Source organism: Phaenicophaeus curvirostris, chromosome 24 (assembly GCF_032191515.1).
Source record: "Phaenicophaeus curvirostris isolate KB17595 chromosome 24, BPBGC_Pcur_1.0, whole genome shotgun sequence".
Classification (NCBI taxonomy): domain Eukaryota; kingdom Metazoa; phylum Chordata; class Aves; order Cuculiformes; family Cuculidae; genus Phaenicophaeus; species Phaenicophaeus curvirostris.
This window is the reverse complement of record NC_091415.1, coordinates 980,824-1,005,749: the sequence shown is the minus strand read 5'-3', so window position 1 is coordinate 1,005,749 and position 24,926 is coordinate 980,824. Positions and strand designations below refer to the sequence as shown.

The 24,926-nt window shown below is 46.2% G+C and overlaps 3 protein-coding genes across 7 annotated transcripts in view; 1 reads left to right on the top strand and 2 right to left on the bottom strand.

The window, feature by feature from the left end:
• Nucleotides 1-24,926, bottom strand: part of WDR77 (WD repeat domain 77) — a 199,523-nt gene that overhangs the window by 101,148 nt on the left and 73,449 nt on the right. The window lies entirely within an intron of this gene.
• Nucleotides 976-11,463, top strand: DDX20 (DEAD-box helicase 20). Of its 2 annotated transcripts, none has more exons than XM_069876096.1 (12): nucleotides 976-1,171; nucleotides 1,245-1,339; nucleotides 2,081-2,249; nucleotides 2,521-2,635; nucleotides 2,750-2,892; nucleotides 3,324-3,462; nucleotides 4,429-4,487; nucleotides 5,176-5,258; nucleotides 5,620-5,725; nucleotides 5,808-5,909; nucleotides 7,044-9,844; nucleotides 10,208-11,463. In XM_069876096.1, the coding sequence occupies exons 1-11, from the start codon at nucleotides 988-990 to the stop codon at nucleotides 8,123-8,125; spliced, it is 2,277 nt and encodes a 758-aa protein (XP_069732197.1). In that variant the 5' UTR covers nucleotides 976-987; the 3' UTR covers nucleotides 8,126-9,844; nucleotides 10,208-11,463. The 2 variants fall into 2 exon arrangements, with proteins under 2 accessions (XP_069732197.1, XP_069732196.1); XM_069876095.1 differs by having other exon boundaries at nucleotides 10,205-11,463.
• Nucleotides 15,703-24,926, bottom strand: part of KCND3 (potassium voltage-gated channel subfamily D member 3) — a 109,649-nt gene continuing 100,425 nt past the window's right edge. For 2 of the 4 annotated variants that reach the window (XM_069876106.1, XM_069876107.1), the window contains exons 5-8: nucleotides 22,405-22,497; nucleotides 19,692-19,748; nucleotides 18,511-18,758; nucleotides 15,704-16,359 (exon numbers count right to left, since the gene is read on the bottom strand). In XM_069876106.1, coding sequence (XP_069732207.1) covers nucleotides 16,155-16,359; nucleotides 18,511-18,758; nucleotides 19,692-19,748; nucleotides 22,405-22,497 — 603 coding nt within the window. In that variant the 3' untranslated portion in view covers nucleotides 15,704-16,154. Of the gene's footprint in view, nucleotides 16,360-18,505; nucleotides 18,759-19,691; nucleotides 19,749-22,404; nucleotides 22,498-24,926 lie in introns of all 4 variants that reach the window. The other 2 variants (XM_069876109.1, XM_069876108.1) reach the window with 2 other exon arrangements.

The following is a 24,926-nucleotide window of genomic DNA, read 5'->3' as shown; positions in this document are numbered from 1 at the left end:
ACTTAAAAATTAAAAAATAATTGGACCTAGCAGAATGCCTGCAGATCGCTATCCTGTTACCCCTGTTCTGAGGCACGGACCTCGCCCCTGCCATCTGCTCTATCCCGATGGGGCAGGGGTCAGCTCTCGAGATGAAACTCTTCGTCGTCCTGTGGGGCTGGTACTCAGATATTCATAGGAAAATATTATGATACTTAAAAAAAACAACTCAAGAGGGTTAGCCTGACTTTTTCTCCCTCATCAGGAAGACAAACATGAGGGGAGGGAGTGTTTGTAGTGATAGGACTAGGGGCAATGGGTGCAAACAGGAGAGAGGCAGATTCAGGCTAGACATTAAGGAGGAATCTCCTCACGATGAGGGTGGGGAGGCCCTGGAACAGGCTGCCCAGGGAAGCGGTGGCTGCTCCATCTTCCATACACACAGACGGGACGAGAGGGACTGGCCTCAGGCTGCACCAGGGGAGGTTTAGCTTGGCTATTAGGGGAAATTTCTTCACCAACACAGCGGTGAAGCCCGGGACGAGAGGGACTGGCCTCAGGCTGCACCAGGGGGGGTTTAGCTTGGCTATTAGGGGAAATGTCTTCACTATGAGACCAGTGAAGCCCGGGGCGAGGCCGCACCCCGAGGCTTCGCAGCTCGGCCACGCGCGCCCCCTGCTGGGGATGGGGGGCGCTGCTGCCCCGCGCCTGGAGGCGGCTCTCGCGAGATTTCCCCGGCCCCCATTCGTAACACGCGCGCTCCGGTGGCTCTCGCGAGATTTCGCCGGATCTCATTCGCGCGCCTGGCTTCTCTCGCGAGATTCCCTCAGCCCCAACTCGTGACGCGCGCGCTCAGGGCTGTTCTCGCGAGATCTTCCCGCCGCCCATTTCGTAACGCGCGCGCGCTGCGGGCTGCTCTCGCGAGATTTCCAAACCGCTCATTTGTAGCGCGCGCGCGCTCTGCGCCGCTCTCGCGAGACTTCGCCCGCCGCCACAGCCTCCCCCAAGATGGCGGCGCCCGCGGCGGGCGAGGGCCGGTTCCGAACGCGCGATGTGCTGGTGCCCGGCGGCCCCGCCGATTTCGGGTCGCTGCTGCTGTCGGCGCCGGTTCTGGCGGGGCTGGAGGCGGCCGGGTTCCACCGGCCGTCGCCCGTGCAGCTGAAGGCGATCCCGCTGGGGCGGTGCGGCCTGGGTGAGCGGCCGGGCCGGGCCGGGGCGGGGGGCGGCCTGGGGGCTCCGGTAACCGCCGTGTCCGCCCTTTGCAGATCTTATCGTGCAGGCCAAGTCCGGCACCGGCAAAACGTGCGTCTTTTCCACCATCGCCCTGGACGCGGTGCTGCTGGAGAGCCCCGCCACGCAGGTGAGACCCGGCCCGGCCCCCTCACGCCGGTACGGGAGCGGGATTGGGTTTCTTAGAACCGTGGGGAGGTTTGAGTCGGAAGGAAAGCTGCGGAGGGACGTTGTGCGGGGGTTTGTAGTGATAGGACACGGGGAATGGCTTTAAATTGTAAGGAGGAAGATTTTGATTAGATATTCAGGAGAAATTCTTTATGCTAAGGGTGGGGAGGCCCTGGCCCAGGTTGCCCAGAGTAGTGGTGGCTGCCCCATCCCTGGAGGGGTTCAAGGCCAGGTTGGATGGGGCTTGGAGCCCCTGATCTAGTGGGAGGTGCCCCTGCCCACGGCAGGGGTTGGAATTGGATGGGCTTTGAGGTCCCATCCAACTCGTACTGTTCTGTGATTCTGTGGAATTTATTACGCTTGGCTTTTTTTACTCTTGAGTTTTTCTCTGGAGGTGTTCAGGAATTGCTTCTAAATATCCTCTTGTCGATCGGACTTGTTGAGTGTGTGTGGTTAAGGTGGTGTTGTACAGCATATTCTTTTTTCAGCCACAATTCTGGGTGTCTTGTGACAAACGATTCCTTTCTTCTGATTTATGGAATTCAAGCATACAAAGTTATTCATTAAGTAATCATTATTGCACATGTTTACAAATCTACGCAGGCTGTCAGATGCAGTGTTTGAAGATCATGGTGGCTCAACAGCAGGCTTTGATCTTCAGAACTGTTGTGCAGCTCTCAGATTTAACTCTTGGCCCTCACAGATCCTGATCTTGGCTCCCACGCGAGAGATTGCCGTGCAGATTCACGCTGTCATCACAACCATTGGAATGAAGATGGAAGGGTTGGAGTGCCACGTCTTCATTGGAGGGACCCCTCTGAGCCAGGACAGGGCCCGGCTGAAGAAGTGCCATATAGCAGTCGGCTCCCCAGGTATGGATGAGCTTTGCTGCGCTGTGTTTTAGCGCGTTGCAGCTGGAGCGCAGTAACTGGGGCTTTGGAAATCATTTTGGGGTGATTTTGGGTGTTCTTAGTAATAGGAAGTAGTCTCAAAAGCCAGCACTAGAGACATTTAAGACCAGGTATTTTTAGTGAGAGTGTCTTTTAAAAATGCTCCTTAAAATAAAATTTTCAAAAAATTAATTGATAGAGCTTTTTCACTTAGTATTTTGGAAGTTCCTTTAACCTTTTTCTTCTTACGTAGGTCGGATAAAACAGCTCATAGAGTTGGACTACTTGAATACAGCCAGTATCCGACTTTTCATTCTTGATGAAGCAGACAAGCTTCTGGAAGAAGGCAGCTTTCAGGAACAAATCAAGTAAGAAAAACACTTATTTTATGCATTTATCAGTAAATTTAGTACGTAAATTAGGTAATTTAGCAGTAAATTAGGTACGTTTTTGTTAGTCATTGCCATTTCTTTGCTTCACAGTTGGATTTACTCCTCACTGCCAGCCAATAAACAGATGCTCGCTGTTTCAGCTACTTATCCTGAGTCGTTAGCTAATGCTTTGACCAGGTACATGAGAGAGCCAACGTTCGTGAGGTTGAACCCTACTGATCCAAGTCTTATTGGTAAGGGGAAATTATATCAGAGTGATACCATTCTCAGTAGATTAAGAAGAGTAAACTAAACGCAAAATACGTACCTTTAAAATATGAATTTCTTCATCGTTTCTTTCCACAGGTGGGTTGATTGGTTTTCGATGTATTTATTTTATTGCATTGATGTGTTTAAAACATCAGTGATGAATGTAACTTTCTGGTATCAATCAAAATACATTCAGCCTTTTAAGAAAATACTGTCCTGTAGGTTCTTACCAGGCTCATTTGTTTTAGCTGCAGCGACGTGTCTTGGCTGCAGCATTGCAGCGTGCATGGTTTTGTGGAAGTCCCTAATCCTAGTGTTTGACAGGAATGGTTGGACTAGATGATCCGGTGGGTCTCTTCCAACCTGGTGATTCTGTGATTCTATGATTCTGATCACTTTTTGCATTTATACTCAGGGCTGAAGCAGTATTACAAAATTGTGAATTCCCATCCGCTTCCCCACAAAACATTTGAGGAAAAAACCCGGCACCTGCAGGAGTTGTTCAGCAAGGTTCCTTTTAATCAAGCCTTGGTCTTCTCAAACTTGCATAGCAGGTAATAAATTCAAAGCATAATCTCTAAAAAGCATATTGGCAAGTGATGGTTGTGAGTGAACTCATAAGGTCCCAAAGCAGCGCAGAAATTCCAGATCTCAAATGCAACCAGAGGACCCTGGGGGCCCTGGTGGACAAGAAGCTGGATGTGAGCTGGCAGTGTGTGTTCGCAGCCCAGAAAGCCAACAGTGTCCTCGGCTGCAGTTGAAAGAGTGTGGCCAGCAGGGTGAGGGAGTCCAGTGTGGAGTCTTTGGCACAGGAAGGATGTGGATCTGTTGGAGTGAGGTCCAGAGGAGGCTGCAGAGATGATCTGAGGGCTGGAGCTATGAGGACAGCCTGAGAGAGTTGGGGTTGTTCAGCCTGGAGAAGAGAAGACTCTGAGGAGACCTTGTTGTGGCTTTTCAGTACTTAAAAAGGTTTGATAAGCCTGGGAAAAACGTTTTAGTGAGACCTGTAGCTGTAGGACAAGGGGGAACGGTTTTAAACTAAAAGAGAAGAAGTTTCGACTTGGGTATCAGGAAGAAATGTTTTGCTGTGAGGGTGCGGAGGCCCTGGCCCAGGTTGCCCAGAGCAGGGGTGGCTGCCCCATCCCTGGAGGGGTTCAAGGCCAGGCTGGATGGGGCTTGGAGCCCCTGATCCCGTGGGAGGTGTCCCTGCCCGTGGACTGCGTGACCTTCATGGTCCCTTCCAACCCAAACCGTTCTGTGATTCTATGAATGCTGTAGCAAATGGTGAAACTAAAAGAATGCTTTAGCATCGAGGTACCTCCTACGTGGTTTAGTACAGTGGGAGCTGATGCCCTGATGCCCTTTTCCATACCTGAGGTGACTATTTGAGACATAAAGATGAAGGTGAGAGTTCTGGGACGCATTCCTTGGCTGTGGAGAACAGCCTGTTGGAAAGAAATGCACAAGAGTTGTTAGGTTTGCGGTGTTTTTAACAGTTTGCATTTGGTGTATTCTGTCAGGGCTCAACATCTGGCTGAAATCCTCACATCCAGGGGCTTTCCTGCTGAGTGCATTTCAGGTGAGTCTGCTCAGAACATCCCAATCCTAGTGAATTTGCGTGTAAAGATGATGTAAAATAGGAAAATGAATCTTAAATCTTAGTTTGTGTGGCCTCTGGTTTAATAAATGATTTTCTTAATCATTTGAGTCGTTATTGGTCTCTAGGACTTTAATTCATTTTTACATTAACTAACTTTCCTGCTTTCAAATAATTTTGGGAGTCATTTCTGTCAATGTCTGATGGGTGCATTGGCTTATTTGTGAAGAGAAAGTCTAGTGGTGCTGTAGGTTGAAGCAGTGTTTCTTTGGGATGCAGATGTTGGATTTATGTATCTTATTTCATGCTTCTTTATAAAAAGCTGCGAGCTGGCACCCAGTGTTTGTTAGAAACATGGAATTTTTTTCTTTGACAGTGTTTTCTATGGTTTATATCTTTAAAATTTATGTAGTATCGGTGTTGTTCAAATGGATTAAGTGTCCATATAATCGGTTTCTCTTAGAAAACCATTATTTGCTATTTTTGAATAGATTTCCTTATTTCCAAGTCTTTGTTCATCCCTTGTTTACTTATTTAGAACTGTTTTTTGAGGAAGCTTCTCCTAGCCTTATTTCTGTTCTCGCATACAATTGTACAAAGCAGTGTTTCCCAGAATTAGAGGGGCATAAAGCTGAAGAGTGCAATCTGTTTCTCATGTTTGTCTTTTCAGGCAGCATGAACCAAAGTCAGAGGCTTGATGCCATGGCAAAGCTAAAGCAGTTCCACTGCAGAGTTCTGATTTCCACAGACTTGGTGAGTTTGTATTTTACAGTGTGCGTGAGTATTGTACATAAATTTACTTCGGAGAATTAGATCATAGAACCATGGAGTGGTTTGGATTTGATAGGACCTCAAAGCCCATCCAGTTCCAACCCCTGCCATGGGCAGGGACACCTCCCATTGGACCAGGTTGCTCCAAGCCCCATCCAGCCAGGCGTTGAACACCTCCAGCTGCTCACATTTAATACTGTGGTCTGTCTGGAAGCCTGTCGTTGCTTTATGGTGTCAGCAACTCAAAGCTCCTGTGTGAACGGTTACTCCTTGGTGGTTTTATTCATTTAAATATGTTCAGCGTATCAGTTACCAAGCCCTTCTCTCTTCTTGCTTTTTCAAGACATCACGAGGGATCGATGCTGAGAAGGTGAACCTGGTTATCAACCTGGATGTACCTGTGGACTGGGAAACGTACATGCATCGTATTGGCAGAGCTGGGCGCTTTGGTAAGAACAGTTGCAAGTTTCTTGAGCCTGTGCTAGCTCCGCTGGCCTTGGTGAGGTGACCGTGCTCTGTTGTTTGCCACAGGAACCTTGGGTTTGTCTGTGACGTACTGCTGCCGCGGGGAGGAGGAAAACATGATGATGAAAATCGCTCGGAAATGTAATCTTCAGCTTCTTCCTCTGCCGGGTACGTGCTGCTCTGTGAACGCAGCTGGTTTGGGTTGGTTGTTCTCTGTTTGGAGCTCTGGATGAGTCTGCAGGGAGCTGATGTGCCTCTTCCCTGCTGAAGCTGCATTCCTGTTGGTTTGGGTTTTTCATACTCGGTTCTGACGACTCCTTATGTAACTGCCTCAGCTGTGCAAGTGAAGGAACAGGAACTTTGTGCAAGCCTATGGATAGGGAGAGGAGCTCTGCATCCAGCTGTTGCTGTAGTGAATACATAAGTAACTATGTCAGTTTTGGGCCCCTCACTGCAAGAAGGACATCAGGATGCTGGAGCATATCCAGAGAAGAGCTGTGAAGCCAGGGAAGGTTTAGAACAAGGAGCCTTATGAGGAGTGTCTGAGGTTGTTTAGCCGGGAGAAGAGGAGGCTGAGGGGAGACTTCATCACTGTCTACAACTGCCTGAAAGGAGATTTTAGCGAGGTCTCTTGTCCCTGGTGGCCAGTGACAGGACAAGGGGAAATGGCCTCAAGATGTGACAGGAGATTTAGGCTGGATATGAGGAGGAATTTCTTTACTGAAGGTGTTGCCAAGCACTGGGAGAGGCTGCCCAGGGAGGTGCTTGAGTCCTTGTTCTTGGAGGTGTTGTACTTTGGGGACATGGTCTGGTGTGGGGGACTTAGCAGGGCTGGATTGATGGTTGGACTTGATTATCTTAAAGGCTTTTTCCAACTAAAACTATTCTATGGTAATGACCTGATTTCCAGGAATCTGTTGTTATGCTTTTCTCAGGCTGCAAGATGCAGTAGGAAAAAGAGGGAATAATTGAAGTAAGGAACGCTTGCTACTCTTGCTTTCCCAGGAGCTGTTTTGCAAAGGATGTTGCATTTGCTGCCTTGGCATAATTTCTGATTTTTATCTGGCTAAGTAGGATATGAAAAACAGGTGAGAAGTAGCACAGTGCTGCTTATTGTGATCAACTTATTGATGCCTTCCATGAAGAAAACATTCTGGCTATCTGAGTTCTTTCAAGAATTGAAGGGGTTGATTTGTATCCTGAATGTAACGTGTCTTGATGTCTTCCCTGTGGTTTTGCAGAGCTATTCTTTAGTAGAGGAATGACCTTCACTGAGTGCTTGCTTGTTACCCTTTTGTGCAGAGCCTATTCCTCCTGGAATGATGGATCAATTTGGAGATGGGGTGGTAGAAGTCAAACCTGTTACACAGACAGACGCTTCAGTGAATTCTGACACTGTGTGTCTTGGACCGGAGCAGCCAGTACTGCAGCCCGTACAGAACAGTTTCTCAGAGGAACCTCAGCCTCTTTTTAATCTTCCGGATGACAGTTCTTCTGTAGAAAGGCCAAAAAAGGCGCTGAAGCAAAAGCAGATAAAGTCCACGAATTCTGTGAATACAGGAAAAAGCAGCAGAAACCCCCAAACTTCCAGTTGCCGCAAGGAACAGAAGAATAGAGTCAAAACCATTTCCAGAATGGATGGACAACATAACACTCTGCCTCCAGACGAGGAGGTCTTAAAAAACAATCTTCCCAGAATTCCATGTTTGTCTTCTTTCAAAAACCATCAGAGCAAGCCCTGGAACTTCTCAGACTTTGTTGAGGATTATGAGTATTTCATTAAAGAAGGGTTGGAGAGAGAGGTTGAAATCTTAAGGAGCTATTCAGGCCCAGGAGAACAACGTGAGCTCCCCAGAAACAGTGGCATGGAGTGGAAAGAGGCGGAATGTGATACAGAAGCAGTAGCAAATGGTGTTTCTTCTGATGACAGTGATGGGTCGTGCAGCTCCCGGGCTTCCTTCAATAATAGGGAAAATAACTCAGAAGCATTTTTGGATACACAGGAGAGGGACAGTGTTGCCACAATGCATCAGGGTCGTTCTACACCAGAGAAGCTTCAGGAGCCATCACGAGTCCCAAAGCAAAATCAAGCGAAAAAGAAAGCTCCGAAGCAAAACGCTAAACCAAAGAAAAGCCATTGCCATCAAATCCCTACTCCTTCCCCAAGGAAAACTGGGGATGACTGCTCTGGCAGCTCTTGGGATGATGGTGTTCCATGTGAGAATTGGAGTTACAAAAACTACTGGAAATCCTATTATGAAGCGTGGCAGAGCTACTATGCTGCTGTGTCTCACTACAGGAAGGGTTTCAGGCCATGGAGCTGGGCGAATGCCTATCACGCCAACACCATCTACCTCCAGGAGCTGCTGAAAAGTGGGGATTGATGCAGTGGCACTGCTGTTACAGACAGGCTGCTTGGTACCAGGAGTGGATGTTGTCTGTGTAAACAAAACTGCTGCTCTGCGAGCACCTTGGCAATTGCAAATGTATGGGAGTCAAGAAAAACGTCTTTTTGATAAACAGGCTGTGCCTGGGTAAATGTTTTCCGTGCATTCCGGTGACGGTGTTACAAGTTTTTAATAAAAGGAAATGAAAGGCAGCTGGATGTTCACTTGTGATCTTTACAGCCCAAAGTAAGCGAAGGAAAAGCCACTTATATGTAAGAAATCTCAATAAGGAGAAAACACAAACCAACCCCAGTTTTATTTGCTTGACCTGCATCTTCCAGATGACCTTTGAGTGAAGATGAATTCACCGTGAGACTGCGTAGCCTGGTTAGAGCTGGAGATCATTCAATTTTCCATAGTTCTCTTATTAAACACAAGGTACAGATCATTTACTAGTTAAGTGGTGGAGGGAAACCTGCATTTCATTGCTAATTTTAATCTACTTAATTAACATTGTATAAATAACATTTCTATAGCTGCGTGTAGGGCAAGCTGTGCAGTAGAGGATGGCTTAATTATGGAGAAAAAAATGCAGCAGTCATAATTGCTCTGTCCCTTTGGGTGCAGCAGTGTCAGACTTGCAACACTTACAGGAAAGCTTTAATTAGAAATTAAATTACCTGTTAATGCTAAAACTAATTGGTAGTTCCTATTTGGGTTGCACTGTCTTGTATGTAGCTGTCCTGAAGCAGAAGGAGGGAGCTCTGGCTGGCTCAGGGTATTGACCTGAGGTTGGCTCCGCATGGATTCTTTATCTTCATCCTATAGTTTTGGTGTTTGGGGTCACAGAGATGGATTCCTTCGGCTGGTTCCATGGATTGCTTGGAGGTCACCCGAGCGGTTACAGTCTGTGTCAGGCTGGAATTTCCTCAGTAAAATTACTTTCCTGCCTGCTATGAGCTGTACTTCTAATGAGCACTACTTTAACTTGACAAAACAGTTTCCTCCAGGAGTGCTTGATTACTCCCCTTCAGCAACTTCCAAATTGATTTTGAGAACTACACTTTGTGCTGTGTCTGAACTTTATATTCTGGAATTCAGACTGTCTCTCAGGAGAGCTGAGAGGTGGATGCAGTCCATGAGTGGCATGAAAATGCAGCCTGGATGGCAGGTGGAGATGCTGTCCTGGCTGGGATGTGGGGTTTTCCTGTTGCTGGGGTGATGATGGCCCCTTACGAGCGTCAAGCTCTACTGCAGGAGAGAAGAGGGCTGAGAGCTCTTTTTGCCTTCTCTCAGCGGTTGTCAGAGGCCACTGGATAAGTAATTTTGATTTCTGTTTAAAGGCTTCTGAAAATGGGAAATAGTGCTCCTCAGTGGCACTTTCTGGTGTGGTTAATATCAGATCAGCTCTACGTGTTTTGTAGTTGAAACGAGCTGACCCTACTTGCAATGTGGAATGCAAGACTGGCCTGAACTGAGTTGCCTTTTAAGAGAGGCATAAGATGTGCTCTTAATTTAAACACAGTAATTCTCTCCTTATTTTTTTTGTGCCTTTTTGCCTGCTTTGCTCCCTCTGTGTCACAACAAATTACCCCAGAGAGGGATTCTCATGTTTTGTCAGTAGTTTGGAGTGGCCAAGACAACCTGACTTTGTTTCCAAGAATAATTTTGTTGTGACTCTTAACATTGAAAAGGAGGATGCTGTGGGAGATGGATGTAGGTATGTGTGTGATCTCCTGTAATCTCTTGCTATTTTCATTAGTGGATGCTTAAGTAAGAGTTATGAGTATTTAACTGCGCCTTGAGTGGCTTAGGCCAACACCCAAAGCTCTCTGAAAGAACCTCCCAGGACTTCAGGAAGAAATTCTTCACGATGAGGGTGATGAGGCCCTGGCCTGGGTTGCCCAGAGCAGTAGTGGCTGCCCCATCCCTGGAGGGGTTCAAGGCCAGGTTGGATGGGGCTTGGAGCCCCTGATCCAGTGGGAGGTGCCTCTGCCCATGGCCTGGGGTGGAACTGGATGGGGTTTAAGGTCTCTTCAAACCCAAACAATTCCATGATTCTGTGGCTTGTTTTAGAAGAAATCTACAGCATCTTGGTTTTTGTGGCACATACTCTGTTTAATCCAGATTGGATACATCAGGTACAGCAGTGGCACAAGACTCAATACTGTAAATGATATACAAGCTTCAACATATGCACTACAATTCCAAAAGAAGACAACAGGAAACTTGGTTCTTCTAGAAAGTTGTTCTCAAATGAAGCTACCTGCAGTTGTATACAGTACAGTTTGTATCTGTCCTTTGATGTTTGTAAGCAAAGCCCATTTATAGTACGAAAATAGAAAATAATAAGGTCAAAAGCTTCTCATAACATAAAACTCCTAAAGAAAACACCATTGCATTGGAATGCCTCACTGATTTATCAAAAATAGACCATCACACGTGTTTTGTAAGATACTTCATTGGTCCGAGGAGCTGGGGGGAGCTCCCAGTCAGAGTCGCAATGGAATGGAGAAGAGCGTTCGGAACGGTGTTAAAGGTCTCACCTGGGCAGCTGTGTGACCGCTGCAAGTAGCACTAGATTAAACTGGAATGAAAAGGAACACGTGCACACGTATACACACAACGTAACAGACTATTGACTGCCAACAGAACTTGGGAAGGGATTTTCACAAGCTCTTTGTCACCTGATCTTTTGATTGATCCACCTGAGGGTTTTCGCGTTCTGAACGCGAGTTCCTGGTTCACTTGCTGTTTCGAGTTCTCTGTTTTGTAGGTGTTCGTGAACTGAGCTTTGCTTATGGAAAGAGGAGGTATTAACCTCTACATAGCTTGTGTAATTGGCAAAGAGAGGTGAAATGACTTCTTCGAGGTCACTTAGTGGTTCATCAAGACAATCAGGAGTAGAACACAGGTTCCTGATGCTGACTCTCCTGTGCACCCTGCTTCTGCTTGCTTTTAACATCTTAGAAAGGTAAAACCCTTATGAAGAATGTTTATAGCATCGTTAAATGTGAAGCCTAAAAACCTGACTCTGAAGTTGTGTATCTAGTACAGTTCCTTAAAGAGTTGGTGGAAAATAAGTGGTTTAAGAATAAATCAATTAAGTTATAGGTGATTGGTAAATTCTGTGGAAAAAGTAACCTAACTTTAAAAGCGGAATAAAGTCCTCAGTTCAAAGCTGCTGACATTCACCAGCCACTCGTGGATGCTGCCTTTGTAACTCTGTCATAATCTGACATGGAGAAGACATTACAGGCTCCAAGGGATGTTTGTAACCCAAAAATTAAATATGATTCGTAATATAGTGAGTTTTCTCTATAATACTTGTAAGATGCAACGTTTATAACGTCTGTCCTTAAAAAGAGCGAAATATTCAAAGAATCATTGCTTTCTTCAGCTGGAAGGGATCTGGTTTCTGTGTGCTGCCCCTCAAGCTGTCTAAATTAGAATGATGCTGTGCTGGTGGGTTACTGACTGCTGAAGTTAAACAAGTAGTATTGGTTCAAATTCAATATTTCTGGCTGCTGTAAGAAGGCTTCTAAATTGCCTGTTAGTTTAATTCCACACTAAGGCCATGTGCGTTATCTCATTTTCATTTTCCCCAGTTCGCTTTTAACAATAATAATTACTTAACAGACAAAAAATTGTCTCTGGGATAAGGATTTGCTGTGGAAGGTTTGCTATTCCTCTTTTGTTTGTAGGCAGCTGCTTGAAATGTGGAAAGGAGAGTAATTGAACATGGTGCAAGGGGTAGAATAGCAGCAAGGGAGGGTGAAAAAAGAGATTTATGGCTGAACGCAGGGGAAAACCTTTGACAGTGAGATTTAAGAGTCTGGAGTCAGCTCTCCAGGGAGTCCTTTCCTTGGAGACATTTAAGTCTTATCTGGAGAAAGCAATGCACTCCATTGCAGTGAAGGGTCTTGTGCCAGTAGAGGACAGATTACCTCTTTTAATGCTTTAATTTTTAGGTACCAAGGTGTTCTCTCTGTTCTTAAGAGTTTGAAAGGAAAAGGAAGGTAAAAGGTGGATTTCAGGAAGAATAGATGGAGTCAAAGCCTAGATGTGAAAAGTATTTCTCATCTTTCTTTGCCAATGGCGTGTGATTCCTCCTTTGAGCAGCCCAGCGCCAGGTGAGCAGAGAGTGAATCTCTGAATAGAATACACTGGAAAGCTGTGAAAATAAATTTCCCTCAGAAAAGGCTTTGGAAAGGAAACAAAACACTTGGAAAAAGGTGTTGCTCCTTTGATATTTTAAATATTGCTTTATGAAAGGCTGAATCCCCTTCCACTTGCTTTTGGTACAACCAACCTGTTTTTGTCTTTTTAAAAGGAACTTTTCTAAAACTATAAAAACTCCTAAGGAGTTTAAGGGAGGGAGAAGGCTTTTGGATTAAACTGCCAACAGCTATTGCCATCTTGGTGAACAGCTGTTCACCTGCCTCTCAGGAAGGCATCGAGGCTAGGACCTACCTATGCTAGTGGATGCTCCTCCCGGAGGGAGCCCACACCCTTCGCTGTGCATCAGGAATGACCAGGACTGCAGGGATCTGTGCTGGTTTTGGGGTCTGTACCTATATGTGTGTGTGGCCTTGTGGAAGGGAGAGGGATGCTGGTAAGGCGTGGTGGTACTGGGCACTGCTGGAGAGAGCAGTCCCAATCCTGCAAGGGAAGTTCTGGCCTGTGGATTTTCAGGATTGACTCAGCCTTATCTCAGCAATGGCTTATCAGTTGCTATTTAGAGATTATAAAGAGCCTAGCAGTTTAGTAAAGCTAATTGTCTCCGTTCATTACAGGAATCAGCGGCTGTAGTGCAGTCCCCATGCCCTGCTGTGCAAGTGCTGTCCCTGCTCCCCTGCATTCCATTTGAAGGATGTTCTCTCGTGCCCTAGCAACCACTGGTAGGATGGTGATGGATTCTGGTTTTGCTGTTTCAGTGCTCTCACAGTGTCTGTGCGGGGCAATCCAGGCAGGTTTTGTCGTAGTGTATTTTCAGGTGCTTTCGGAAGCATTGCTCAACATTTCAGCTCAGTCTGTAAAGGGAGCCAATGCCTCCGTTAAAAATACTTTTAGCCCTGTTCCTCTAGGCTCAGACTTCCTGAGTTTTGTCTGTCTTTACCCTCTGGAAGGCTGTGCCGAGGTACCGACTGGGCAGGCAGCACCTGCCGTGGTAATGGTAGAAGAGGCGAGCCATGTATTTTTGAGCAAAGATAATAATAATTCTTCTTCCATAGAAGAGAACAATGGCCATGGCTGCCTTGACTATCTGAGCCCAAGCAGCCAGCCAGGGACCCCATGGGCTGGCTTTTTCCTTTACTTCCCACCCTCCCCCCCTTTTAAAAATGTTGATTATTTGTTGTTTTTTCAAAAAGTGTTTTGGTCGATAGCAATTAAACACACCCACAGTGCTTTAGGCAAGGGCTGCCATGGTTGCTATTTACAGATGCAGAAGTGGGTGCAGAGAGATGAAGTGGCTTGTTCACCACTCCATGGTAAAACAGGAATAAGAAAGGCAGCACTGAGAATCCATGTTGAGTCCCTGACTCTTGGTAATCGATTACTGGAAGGAACACTTGCACCTCGTCAGCAGAGCTGCCTCCAACCCTCCTGCTGTGCCGGGTGGTTGCAGGGTGGTGAGTGGTGGATCTACAAGGGTGAGGGTGGTCAGATGGGGAGCAGATGGTGACAAATAATGAAAAGATTAAATCAAAACATGAAGAAAAACCTGATAATGGTAAGATTAACTGCAGTGTAACCTCCTACAGGAAGCAGAAAAGGCTTTAATAATTTAAACCAGGACTAAACATAGTTTTGGGTAACATATTACAGCACTGGAATAAATGACTGGAAGCTGGTGCAGCTGCTGAAGGCTTAGCCATAGCCCTAATATTCCTAGGATGTCTCTATGGAGGGTATTGAGTTAATGCGTCAGCCGCTGAGTCTGCTCTGTGGGCTAATAGGTTAGGAGTGCTAATGAAGCAGATTGCTAGCTCGTATGTATAAGTCAGCATGTAGGTCTATTATCTATCGATACGTGTATGTGTGTCTATATGCGTATGCGTGTATATCTGTTTAAATACTACATCAGGACAGACCTTAAAGAGTCATCCCTTGGCTGAATCAGCCTCAGACATGCTTTGAGTAGTTCTTTTAGTGCCAGTGTTGGTACGATCACTGCTCAGAAACAGGACACTTGAAATGTTTCTGTATTATCTACAAGCTGTTGGGGCTGGGCACATTGCCGCTCGCGTGCAGGGCCTTGGGGAGATGCTTGGGCCTGATCACAGGAATGAGCCAAATGATGTGCGACAAGGGAAGAGGTGGGTGGTGCTGTCCCTCACTCTGCCCTTAGGGGATCCCACCCTTTATGAGAAAGACTTGAGAAAGGCAGAATGGAAGAAAAAAGTGAAGGGGGAAAAATCAGTTATGCTTCATTTCCTTACAGTAAATCATTCCTAAAGCAATCTCAAAGAGGGGCTGGCTCTGACATATCTTGGTTAGTGGTGTTAGCTTCTCACAGTGTTACTGGGGGGTTTGGTTGTCTACAAGTGTGTGACTTCTCCTAGACTAAGAGTAGAACTGCGGAAGGAAAATGCTGTCTGTCCCATGCTTCATCAAATGGACTCGATGGTTTCACAGGTCTTTTCCAACCAAATGATTCTATGAAATACTTTCCAAGCTCCAGAACTGCATGCCCTCCTCAGGTGGACGCAAGCTGTGGATCCTGTGCTGATCAGAGCAGAGCTAACCCTGCTAACCTAGCCTACCCCCAAAATTAGTGCAACCCAGAAGCCATTAATGAGACAACTGTAGCCCTAGGACTGTGAAAAAGCCAAATACCTCTCTGTCCATGCAAGTTATTTGGCTTAGGGGTTAATTATAATCAAGTATAGATCCAGACATTATTTGGCTACTATTTACATTGGGTTCTATGTCCAGTGCTAGCAAAGAAACTGATACAGAAAACCCAAACTTAAAAAGCATGGGCACGCATTACAAGAAACCTCTGTCAGACTGATGAATGCTCGATGCGGTTGAGTTCAGTGCTTTCTCACTCTTTGCCATTTGTGTTCAGTGTTAAAAAAGAATCCTACCTTGTGTTTTTCCTTTTTAAAAATACAGAACTGGTATTCTAGTTGCACTCTTACAAGTGATAACAAAAATAGAAAGCAGATGCCCCTGTAGGACTAAAACTCTACTAAAGCCTGTCTTTTTTTTTTTTTCTCCACAAATATGTTTTCACAGACAATAATTAGCAGACAAACACACTGTTTGCAATTGCACTGTATTGACTTAAAAGGCGGATACAAAATTGGCTAAATAAAGAACGCCATCCAGGGTGAACGAGTCGTGTGTGTGCGTGCGTGCAGAGAACACGCACTCGTGTTTTCCCAATCGTGGGAGTGCGCTCTGCTCTTTGTGACCCAGCGTGGCTCTGATAGGTTTCTGCACGCCCGCACGCACACACACAGCAGGATGGGGATAGATTTCTGTGACGGGTGGCTTCTTTGCCTAAATCTTTTCCTATAAAAGAAAAACAAAATGTGAAATTTTGGTTGGTTTTAAGGTTCTGCTCCATGAAGAAAAAAAAAATTCATAAAATCCATTGTTTTTCACCTTTTTCAGTCATTTCCTCATGAATAAATATTATCCATTAAAAACCTTTAAAAAGGTGCTGCGATACACAGTGTTATATTTCCATTTGCTTTATTGACTCTCCTTTTGCCACGATGATGCTTTCTCTCCAGCCTCTGCAGGTGGTTTTTGCCCTGTACCATGGCACAACACGCTCTCCATGCAGGCTTTTCCTTTAACCAGACTCTTCCTCCCTCTCCTAACCCTTCCTCAGTCCACAGCATGAATGCCAGTCTGAAGAAAGCTGCCTCGTTAGGGTCTCCGGTGCTAATTCGATGACAAAATGTCAGGTTGGTCCATCCAGGCACAATTTGCAGCAAGAAAGGAACGTGGGGGTGTGGAGGGAGAGGGGGCACCGGTCTTTCCAGCCTCCTTCTGTGCATGAGATGTCTTACAAGGCAGAGACCTTGACGATGTTGCTCGTGGTGGTGGTGGGAATGTTCGTGGAGTGGCTGGGGCTGCTGGGCGGAGGCCGGCTCTCGCCTTCTGGCGTGAGGGTCGGCGGCGTGGGGATGCTGATGATGGCTGTCGTTATCTGGGCAGTTTTGCAGTTCGGTCTCAGCCCATCATCTGACTTCATGTTGAGACTGGAACGACTAGAAAACAAATTCAGTGTTTGGAGGTTTCTAAAGCCAGACAGTAGAAAGGATGGGCAGGGCAGTTCAGCATCTTATTCCTCTGAACTCGGCACCAGAACGTTCAGAAGGCTCCACTTAACTTTTAGCCCCCAGTTAAAAGCATGGAGTGCGTTGGGTTGGAAGGGACCCAGCCAGTTCCACCCCTGCCATGGGCAGGGACACCTCCCACTGGATCAGGGGCTCCAAGCCCCATCCAACCTGGCATTGAACCCCTCCAGGGATGGGGCAGCCACCCCTGCTCTGGGAAACCTGGGCCGGGGCCTCCCAAGCTTAAAAGCAAAACATTTCTCCCTAAGATCTCATCTCAATTTCCCCTCTTTCAGCTCAAAACTTTTCTCCCTTGTCCTATCCCTGCTCTCCCTGTTCAAGAGCCCCTTCTCAGCTTTCCTGTAGCCCCTTTCAGCGCTGGAAGCTGCTCTAAGGTATCTTTGGAGCCTTCTCTTCTCCAGGCTGAACAACCAGTTCCTGCAAGGCATCGGTTGTTTCTACCCCGATAACACTAAGCTTTTTCAATACTCCCTCTGGTTAGGATACAGCTTTTCGCAGGGCAAATTGTTCCAGGTTTCTGTTTCATTCCTGCATAATTTTAGTTTAATTAAGAGGGCATTAAATATCATGTACCATGTACTGCATTTGTTCAGAGCACAGGTAATTCTGAGAAAGATTTTTTCCTTCCTTGTGTTTCAAATTCCTCTCTCAAATTCACTGTCCCTTGGTCTTTTCTATTTTTTCATCTGCAGTAGTTTCAAGGACCTGGCAGCTGGGAGCATTCTTATTAGATCTGCATCAATTGCATCCTATAATTAATTACAGAGAGAAAATGATAGGTTGATTTCTGTGCATCTGCACAGCCGCAGGAGCCTGCTATTACCAGCCTAACGTGTTCGTTTTAAACACAATCCCTACCCTTTCAAAGTGTAAAGCTCCCAGTTGGAAAGCTGTTGCTGCTGTTGTCTCGGAGTGACTCACCGAGGGGATGAGGGGATGTTTCTGGATCGCTCAAGCATCCCCAGAACATGGCAGAGGCCATTCTACCCCCTGGGGGCCTCGGTCACAAGCTGAGAGTGGGGGGGTCTTAGGGACTTAGTGGTAACCAGTACACCCAGTTAGTTGGATTCCACATGCAAAACAACTTGAAGGCTTTTTTTCTCTGTAATTTTACACAGTTTGGTAAGCAATTGAAATAGCAAAGTGTTGACATTTAGAATATCATTGGCATCTGATTGAGCACCCACTGAAGGAGGCAGAACAGTTGCCATTCCCCGCAATTACTGGTTCACGTGCTGCTTTAAACTATTGTTGTCTTGAAACCGCAATGGTTTCACTTGCTTTGTGCTCATCATTCATAATTCATTCTCTGAAATATCCTTCTCCCTTCCCCCTGGCACACAGTAATCGCTTGCCGCCCCGAAGGCAGCTTTGTTTCAGTTTTCAGATCCCTTTGGTAGGAGTGGGGAGGTGAAGAATGGCAAGTTCAAACCCAGCACAAGTAGTTTAATGGGTTGAGAGGGTTTAGAAAGTGATTTGATATTTGCAAGAAAGGTATGGTGAAGAAATGATTTTTTTCATCATATGAATGTTGAAAAGTTTTCTGTTGAGACACTTCATCTGTGTCACTGGTGGCTTTTTAGGCGAAACCTACTCAGACACCATTGTGAAATCCCTCCTAATTTGTTTCCTAGTGATGCTGGGTGCTTGCAGTTTCAGTTTAGGCTTTTGGACCATGGAAATCAGTGAAGTGATGGACCGTGTCCATGTGTCCCGCTCTCTGACAGCCTTTGCTGATGGACACGTATTACCTGATCTCTTTGGCTCCTTCCAGTACAGGCTTTTGGAAGCACTGGGCTAGCTGGGAGGTGGGCTGTGCAGAGGTCCTGTGCCAGCTTTGATGAGTAGCTTACAGCTGCTGGCTTTGACCTGGTTCTTCCCCCAGAGCTGCTAAGAGCCACTTCCCTTGGGTTGTCATTAGAAGGATGAAAAGCAAGCTGCTCCCAGCACTAGACCCCTCTCCCTGGCTGGAGAGGACAGGCCTGCAAGAGCATCCAGTTTGGATAATGCCCCTCAGGGGTTTGCATGCAGTAGTTAGCAGCAAGAGCCTACTTACTGTACCTTGTTGTAAGTGAGGGCTGCTCACTGCACTGGATGTGGATGGTGCTGAGCTCCTGCATACTCCGGAGGCGAGTGGCTGGCACGCTGGAGTTGGGAAGGTGCGTGGTCTTCTTGTTCCGGCGAGAACAGCAGGAGGTGGTCAGTCCATGGTGACTTGACAAGGAGGGGCTCCGAGAAGAAGGATAGTTCTGCATCGAGCTCTCCATGCAGTTCTGCTCGAACAGTTGCTCGTCTATGAACTCGTGGTTCTGGCAGGGGAAAAAGCAGGGCTGTTACTCTCTGGTGGCACCACCAGCTTTTCCCAACAGCAGCTTCTTTTCAGTGGCACCTTTGGCTAGGTTGGCAAGATGTCACCCCCTTGTCTGTGTAAGATGTTCTCACTCTGTGCCTGAAGCCTTTTGCACCAGGCAGATCTTATAAAGAACTGACTCTGCCCTTCCACTTACTGCAGCCCAGAGAAGATTCTGTCCTCCTGTATCGTTTGGGGAATAAGAGAAGCTGTTGCAGTGATAGAAGCATGACGGTCTGTCAGTGCTGCCTTGCTTAGGTAGTCTGAGGTGGTAAATACATTGTGTCGGAATTCCCTTCCATTTTTGTGTTTGGACTCCAAAAATGGATTAAAAAAGTCTGCAATGGCACATGGTTATGAAACCCCAGAGGAGATTCAGTCTCCTTTTGCCTTGTGCCTGGGGACAGGATGACATTGCCTTTGAATCTTTACATACAGCTGAATTGCAGGTTGTATTGGCTGTTGGGTTTGAAGCGTACCTGCAGTTCATGGGGTGCTCTGAGCTGAGGCGGAGTAAACGCAGAGGGTGAGAGTGGGCAGTGTGTGGGGAAGGGAATGCAGAAAGCTGAATCTGGGAAGAGCTTTTGCACTAAGGAGCGAGAAGTCCTGAAAGAAAGAACTCTTATGTGTGTATATGAACACCCACGTAGTTCTAGGGAACATATTTATCCAGTCCCTGTTAGCATCGGAAAGGATGGGAAACAAAAGCAACCATGGTGAAGGCAGCCATCGGTTTTCATTGGAACGACTGACAACTCTCACAGGAAAGAAGAGCAGAGAGCCACGTGCACAAACTGCCACGGACAAGACCAGCAACGAGAAAGGAAGCAAACACTCCGCAGACACGCCACAGAGATCACAGAGAGAACAGATTGAATTAAAAAGGAAATACCTTGATGGTGGAAGTTCGTACAGATAACAGGGGATCATCCACAAGATAGGACAATCCCTACGGGACAACATGCCAACAAAAGATAAAAACACAATTGATTGTCCATTCCGGCATTCAGTTCAGTCCCAGCATTGCATCTGTTGTCTCAGCATTCCGGCAGGCTCGCTCAAGTTTGAATGGGCAACCAGGCCTTCTCTTTGCCAAACCTTGCCAGAATCAGCGTCCTTTGTTCCTTCCTTCTCATGCTCCAGCTTTTTAATGTGAAGTTCTTGGGAACAGAACAAAACTGGTAACAGCTTCGTAGCTTTGGTCTTTTGAGAATGGAAGGCAAAGGAAAACAAAGTTTTGGCTGCCGATTCACAAGTAACGACTTGGAATTGTATCGCTAGTGGGTCCCCAATGGAATTGATCAGCGAAGCACAGGAGAGAGGTTTGGGTTGAAGGACTGGATTAGATGCACGTGGCGTTTGGATAAAACATGGCATGTGAATGTCCGTACTCAGTCTGGGAGTAGGAATGACTGGGGAAAACCCAACCTTTTGTTTGAACAAACTCCGTCTGCTGTGTTAAAATGACAAAGTGACCTCTTGTTACGGCAGCTACAAGTAATGCAGGGTCACTTTGTCATCTGGCACACCGGGTTTGTGAGCCATTCACAGCCGGTCTGTGTTAAGGCCGCGTGCTAGCAATGACAGCATGTAGCGTGACAATAAATAATGGACTTTTACAGTCCTTCTGCCCAGCGTAAGGGAAGGTGAATTGCCCATTGAAACAAGTTCGCAGCCATGGTACATTCCTCATTCCATTCCTGCAACTTGGTCACAAAATGACTCTTCAGTGTTTAAGATTTCTTTTACTACCGTTTAAATTTTGGAGAGGAAAATTATTGTACAGAATATTAATAGATTTTGTGAACTGTAGGATTTCTACACAAGCCAATTGAACTAGTTAGTTTGATAATTTCAGACCAGCATCCAAACTTGCTACATGGTTTAATGCAACCCATGGTAAATAACTGGCTGAAAAATGTGGGGGAGAAACACATTAAATATTGTGCAGATTCTCCCTCTAGGTTTTAATCAAAATATCACTGTTCTTGCCATTCTTTGCTGAAAAGAGCAACATTTGGAACATTTTCAACCACCGAGATGCTCTGAGTAGGCTTGCGTGCTGGAGGCAGTCGAGCTGTGGGGTAGGCTAACACATCCACACATTGGGATACGCCTTGGCCGCGTTTCTTCCAGCACCCTACCCAGCCTGTTAGTGACAGAGGTACTCGTGCGGCTCCCAGAGGTATCTGTCTGCCCCGTGCAGAGGCCAGGATTTCTATAGGTCTTCCCAAAGTCAGGGCTTTACCCTGGAGACAGAGTTGTCATTTTTTGTTTGCTTTGGCCAATTGGTTAAAGTTTTCGAATGTAAGTGTTCTTGTGAAATCCGGGTCTGAGCAGGGAAGGCTATAAGCATGAAGTTCTCCACTAAAGAGTCAGATTGTGGAATATCTGCCTGTTGTGTAACATCCAAAATTGCTAGAAATAAAGGCAAGATGAGTCTTATAAATAATTTCAGTGGATACAGGGAGACTCAGTTCTCTGTCCTTGGAATGAGGACCTTTAGCTTGTTGTGACAAACCAGCTGTACTCAGCAGGTCACTGTAATTAACCAGTCCTCCTCTTTCAGCGTATTGTTGCAGCCTAAGTGGGGTTATTCCAACACAAGCCAAACTATGGAAGTGAAGGTGATTTATCTAAAAGAAAGCTCTTGCAAGTCAGAAATCAAAAGTACGTTTGATGATGGATGTAGATAGAAAAGGGCATGAATATTTTAAGTGTTAACCTCTCTCCATTCTTTCTAGAATGAATCATGGCACAGATAACATGTTCCTTTACTGCAGAACATTTTATATATACCTGAGGGTGAAAGGCATGTATCAAATAAATACCTGAAGGGTTCCAAGAGACTTCTGCCTACAGGATCACTTAATGAAAAACACAATTCTTGCTCCAACACCTTTCATGACACAATCAGGAGAGTCATATTCTAGAGACTGCTTGCCTGGCTGTGAGATAAATTAACTGCTCTTGCAACCCAGACTGTCTTGAGAAGAGATCTGTGCAACCTTTAAACCCATTCAGAGACTTCATCTGCTGGATCAAGGGCTAAAGGGTTATTTTTCCAGCCTGTTGGCACTGGTGACCAGGCTGTGGTTTGTGGTCACTGACAGCAGCTTCTTCCTCTTAAGGCAGCAGAACTGTTCTTTATTACTAATTAGCATGGGTGACAAGTATCTGTGATGTGTGACTGACAGCACAGGACAAATGCAGTTTAGTTCTCTTTCGGAAACTAAATTTAATGTCCACCTTGTTCACAGGATCCTCCTAACACCATGCTGAGAAGCTATTTGTGTTCAATTGAACTTCACCGTGCAGCCTGCTCTTGACCTCGTACTGGCATGGATGACCATGGGGTAACAGACAAACACATCTTTCTCCCTTTGCACAGGGTGCCTTGTTATAAAGACAATGAAATAAAAGCACATTTATCCCATTGCAGAATACTCCTGGGAGTGTGAGGCTCAGCCCCCTCTGGGATAGTCTGGAGGTCTGCCCAGCGGGTCTGAGGGCCCCTTCGGAGCACGCTGCGTGCACAGCTTGTTTGGAGCCTGGGCCAAGGCACAAGCCCTAGCAAGATGGAAAAAGATTGTGGTGCTACTTACGGTTGTTTTTTCCAGACAGTGCAGCAGGTGGTGGTGTTGGCTTTCAATTAAGGAGGTGCCTTTAGTCATGTGCTGTTCATCTTCAGTGGATCCCTAAACAGCCAGAGACAGGGGGAAGAGAAACCAAAACCCAAACCGGGTGTCAAACTATGAACACAAACACAATGACCAGTATCAGCTTTCACCGGGATAAAGGGAATTTCAGTGTTGGCAGCTCACAGGTTTTCCTCATGATTCTTAACGAGGTTACCTCATAAACCCAGGTGAGGAGCTTAACTTTGATTTAAACCCAAGGTGTTTCCAGCCATTTTGTAGCTGTGGAGGAAACTCAGGAGATGCTGTTGGTGTCAAGGCTCAGGAACCAGAAAGTAAGTTAAACATTAAAAAATAGCGTTGTTTTATTTTTCTGAAAAATATATAGCCTTTTAAGCTTGCTGTACCCTTTGAGAGCTGACAGACAGGCAGACCCTGAACTCTGGTCTCTGTTAGGAAACAAAACACAAGCTGTATGGCTCTCGCTGAGCTGAAAGCCTGGTTCTGCCTGACCTTTGGGGCTGCACAGAGCAGCTTGTTGGAGCTTCCGTGGGCTGTTGCCAAATCCTCCCGAGTCGTGTCTGCGTGCCAGATCAGAAATGTGAACCGATGCTTTGTGTTTGGGGCTTTGTAATGCTGTTTCTGGAGGCAGGGCTCCTGCCTGTGACCAAATGTTTTCCATACTTTGTACCTGGAGTACATCACAAGGGAGAGGCTCTGTCTCCTCCTCTGTGTGTCTGGTTGTGGTGGGGAGCTCGGAGTGGGTCCTGAGGACTGGGTTTGTGTGAGCTGAAGGTGTGTAACCCCTCCTGAGGCCAAGCCCCCTTTAAAAGGAAGGGAGAGGGGAGAACAGGCCGGCACAACTTCAGTAGCAATCAATATCTACGAATTTTCCTGTTCAGGTTAGGAGCTTGGGTTCAGTACATGTGAATGTTCATCTCATGCAGAAAGCTCAGCATCAAGCATTTATCAAAGCAGCAGTGGGACAGTTTAGTCAATGTGAGTGTGGGGAGAGAGTCCAGTACTTAGTGGTTTTGATTTCTGTGCTCTAAAAGATGCTTGCATTCAAAATACAGCACGTCTCCCACCCTGTGATCTGATGATCAGATCTGCTGCAGAAATGGAAGGGAAAGAAGCAGCAGGGGCTGTGCGGAGAGTTTTATTTGAGAGCCAAGATGATTTTTCTCACTGTAACTGTTCTTTGGTGGCAGATCTAAGATCTGGGTTGTTGAGGAGATTCTTTTACTACCACTGCTTAAGCTTCCGCTCTTAGAATGCACTGTGATTTCACGACACATTAATCTGTGCGCGCCTTTGACTAGCATTTTCAAAGATACTTACATGCATTAAAATGGCAATTAGGTGTTGTAAAAAGTTTCCCTGTGCTCCGTAAGTGAAGGATGCGCAGTGTCTTCTGTAATGCCTAAATCTAAAAGCCAAAACTTGGTGTGCATGGCTTGAATCTCTGCTTAGATGTAAAACTGCAGTGTCTAACTGTTCAAGAGAGAAAAGGGGTGAGGTGGGAGGCGCAACAGATGTGCCAAGACATTGTCTGTTGTTCTCAAGGGGGTCAAATTCAAGTGTGCTTCAAGCACTGCTTCTAATACACCCGTGTGTCCCAGTGATTCACTGCAAAGGAGTGTTACTGGATGCCGTTTCCAAGATGGTTCTGTGTTCCTTAAGTGAAGGAATAACTCTTGTCTCTGACAGATGCCAAAACATCACTGAACCGGTACATTAAGAAAGCTGCCTCAGTGTACGCAGAATTAATAGATTCCTATGGGAGTGCCTCTTAGGCAGGTTATGGATGTTTTTGTTGCTCTTGTTTTGGAAGATGGAGCATTCCCAGAAGTATTTTTAGATAGAAGTGTCCTAAAAAAATATCAGTTCCACTTCTCTTATTAACAATCCTTCTGGTGAGTGAACACATCAAGCAGATCCTGCTTGTCCCCTGCTGAGATTACTGGCTCTGCTCGACTCTGTTGGAATATTTCCCATGGAGATCCTTGCAAGCCCTAAAGCAAATACAATGCTGCACTAAAACACTGGAAAAGCGGGGAGAGAGAGAGGGAGAGAGAGAAAGGAGATCAGAATAGAATCTAAAAGGAGAGATGGAGCTTCCATACCTCTGGCAGAAGAGCTAAGCCAATTGTTAAGTCTTGGCAACACAACTGAGTTTCCTTGTGCCTTCCATCCCAAGGAAAGGATGGAAATGGACCGAGGGATGGTGGTGGCAAGGAATGAAGTGTAGCATTGGGGAGTACAATTTGTACCTCATCTTTCACTTTTCCTTCAGTTAGCTTGGTGTTTTCAGAGACAAAAAAGAGTGTGCAAGCACAGAGTGTCCTACCATGCAAATGAAGAATGAGATCTGCAGGAGCCACTGCCCATAGGACAGCAAGAGCGCCAGCGTCACACAAACGCCTCGTGTTTTGATAGCACTGTTGAGGAACGCGTACCTATAGCAATTGCTACCTGCATTGCTGCAG

Excerpts from the sequence above, each read along its gene's own strand:
- DDX20 (XM_069876096.1), top strand. The coding sequence starts at position 988 with ATGGCGGCGCCCGCGGCGGGCGAGGGCCGGTTCCGAACGCGCGATGTG. Across the intron at positions 4,488-5,175 it reads TCCTGCTGAGTGCATTTCAG|GCAGCATGAACCAAAGTCAG; the intron begins GTGAGTCTGCTC and ends TTGTCTTTTCAG. Across the intron at positions 5,726-5,807 it reads TGGCAGAGCTGGGCGCTTTG|GAACCTTGGGTTTGTCTGTG; the intron begins GTAAGAACAGTT and ends TGTTTGCCACAG.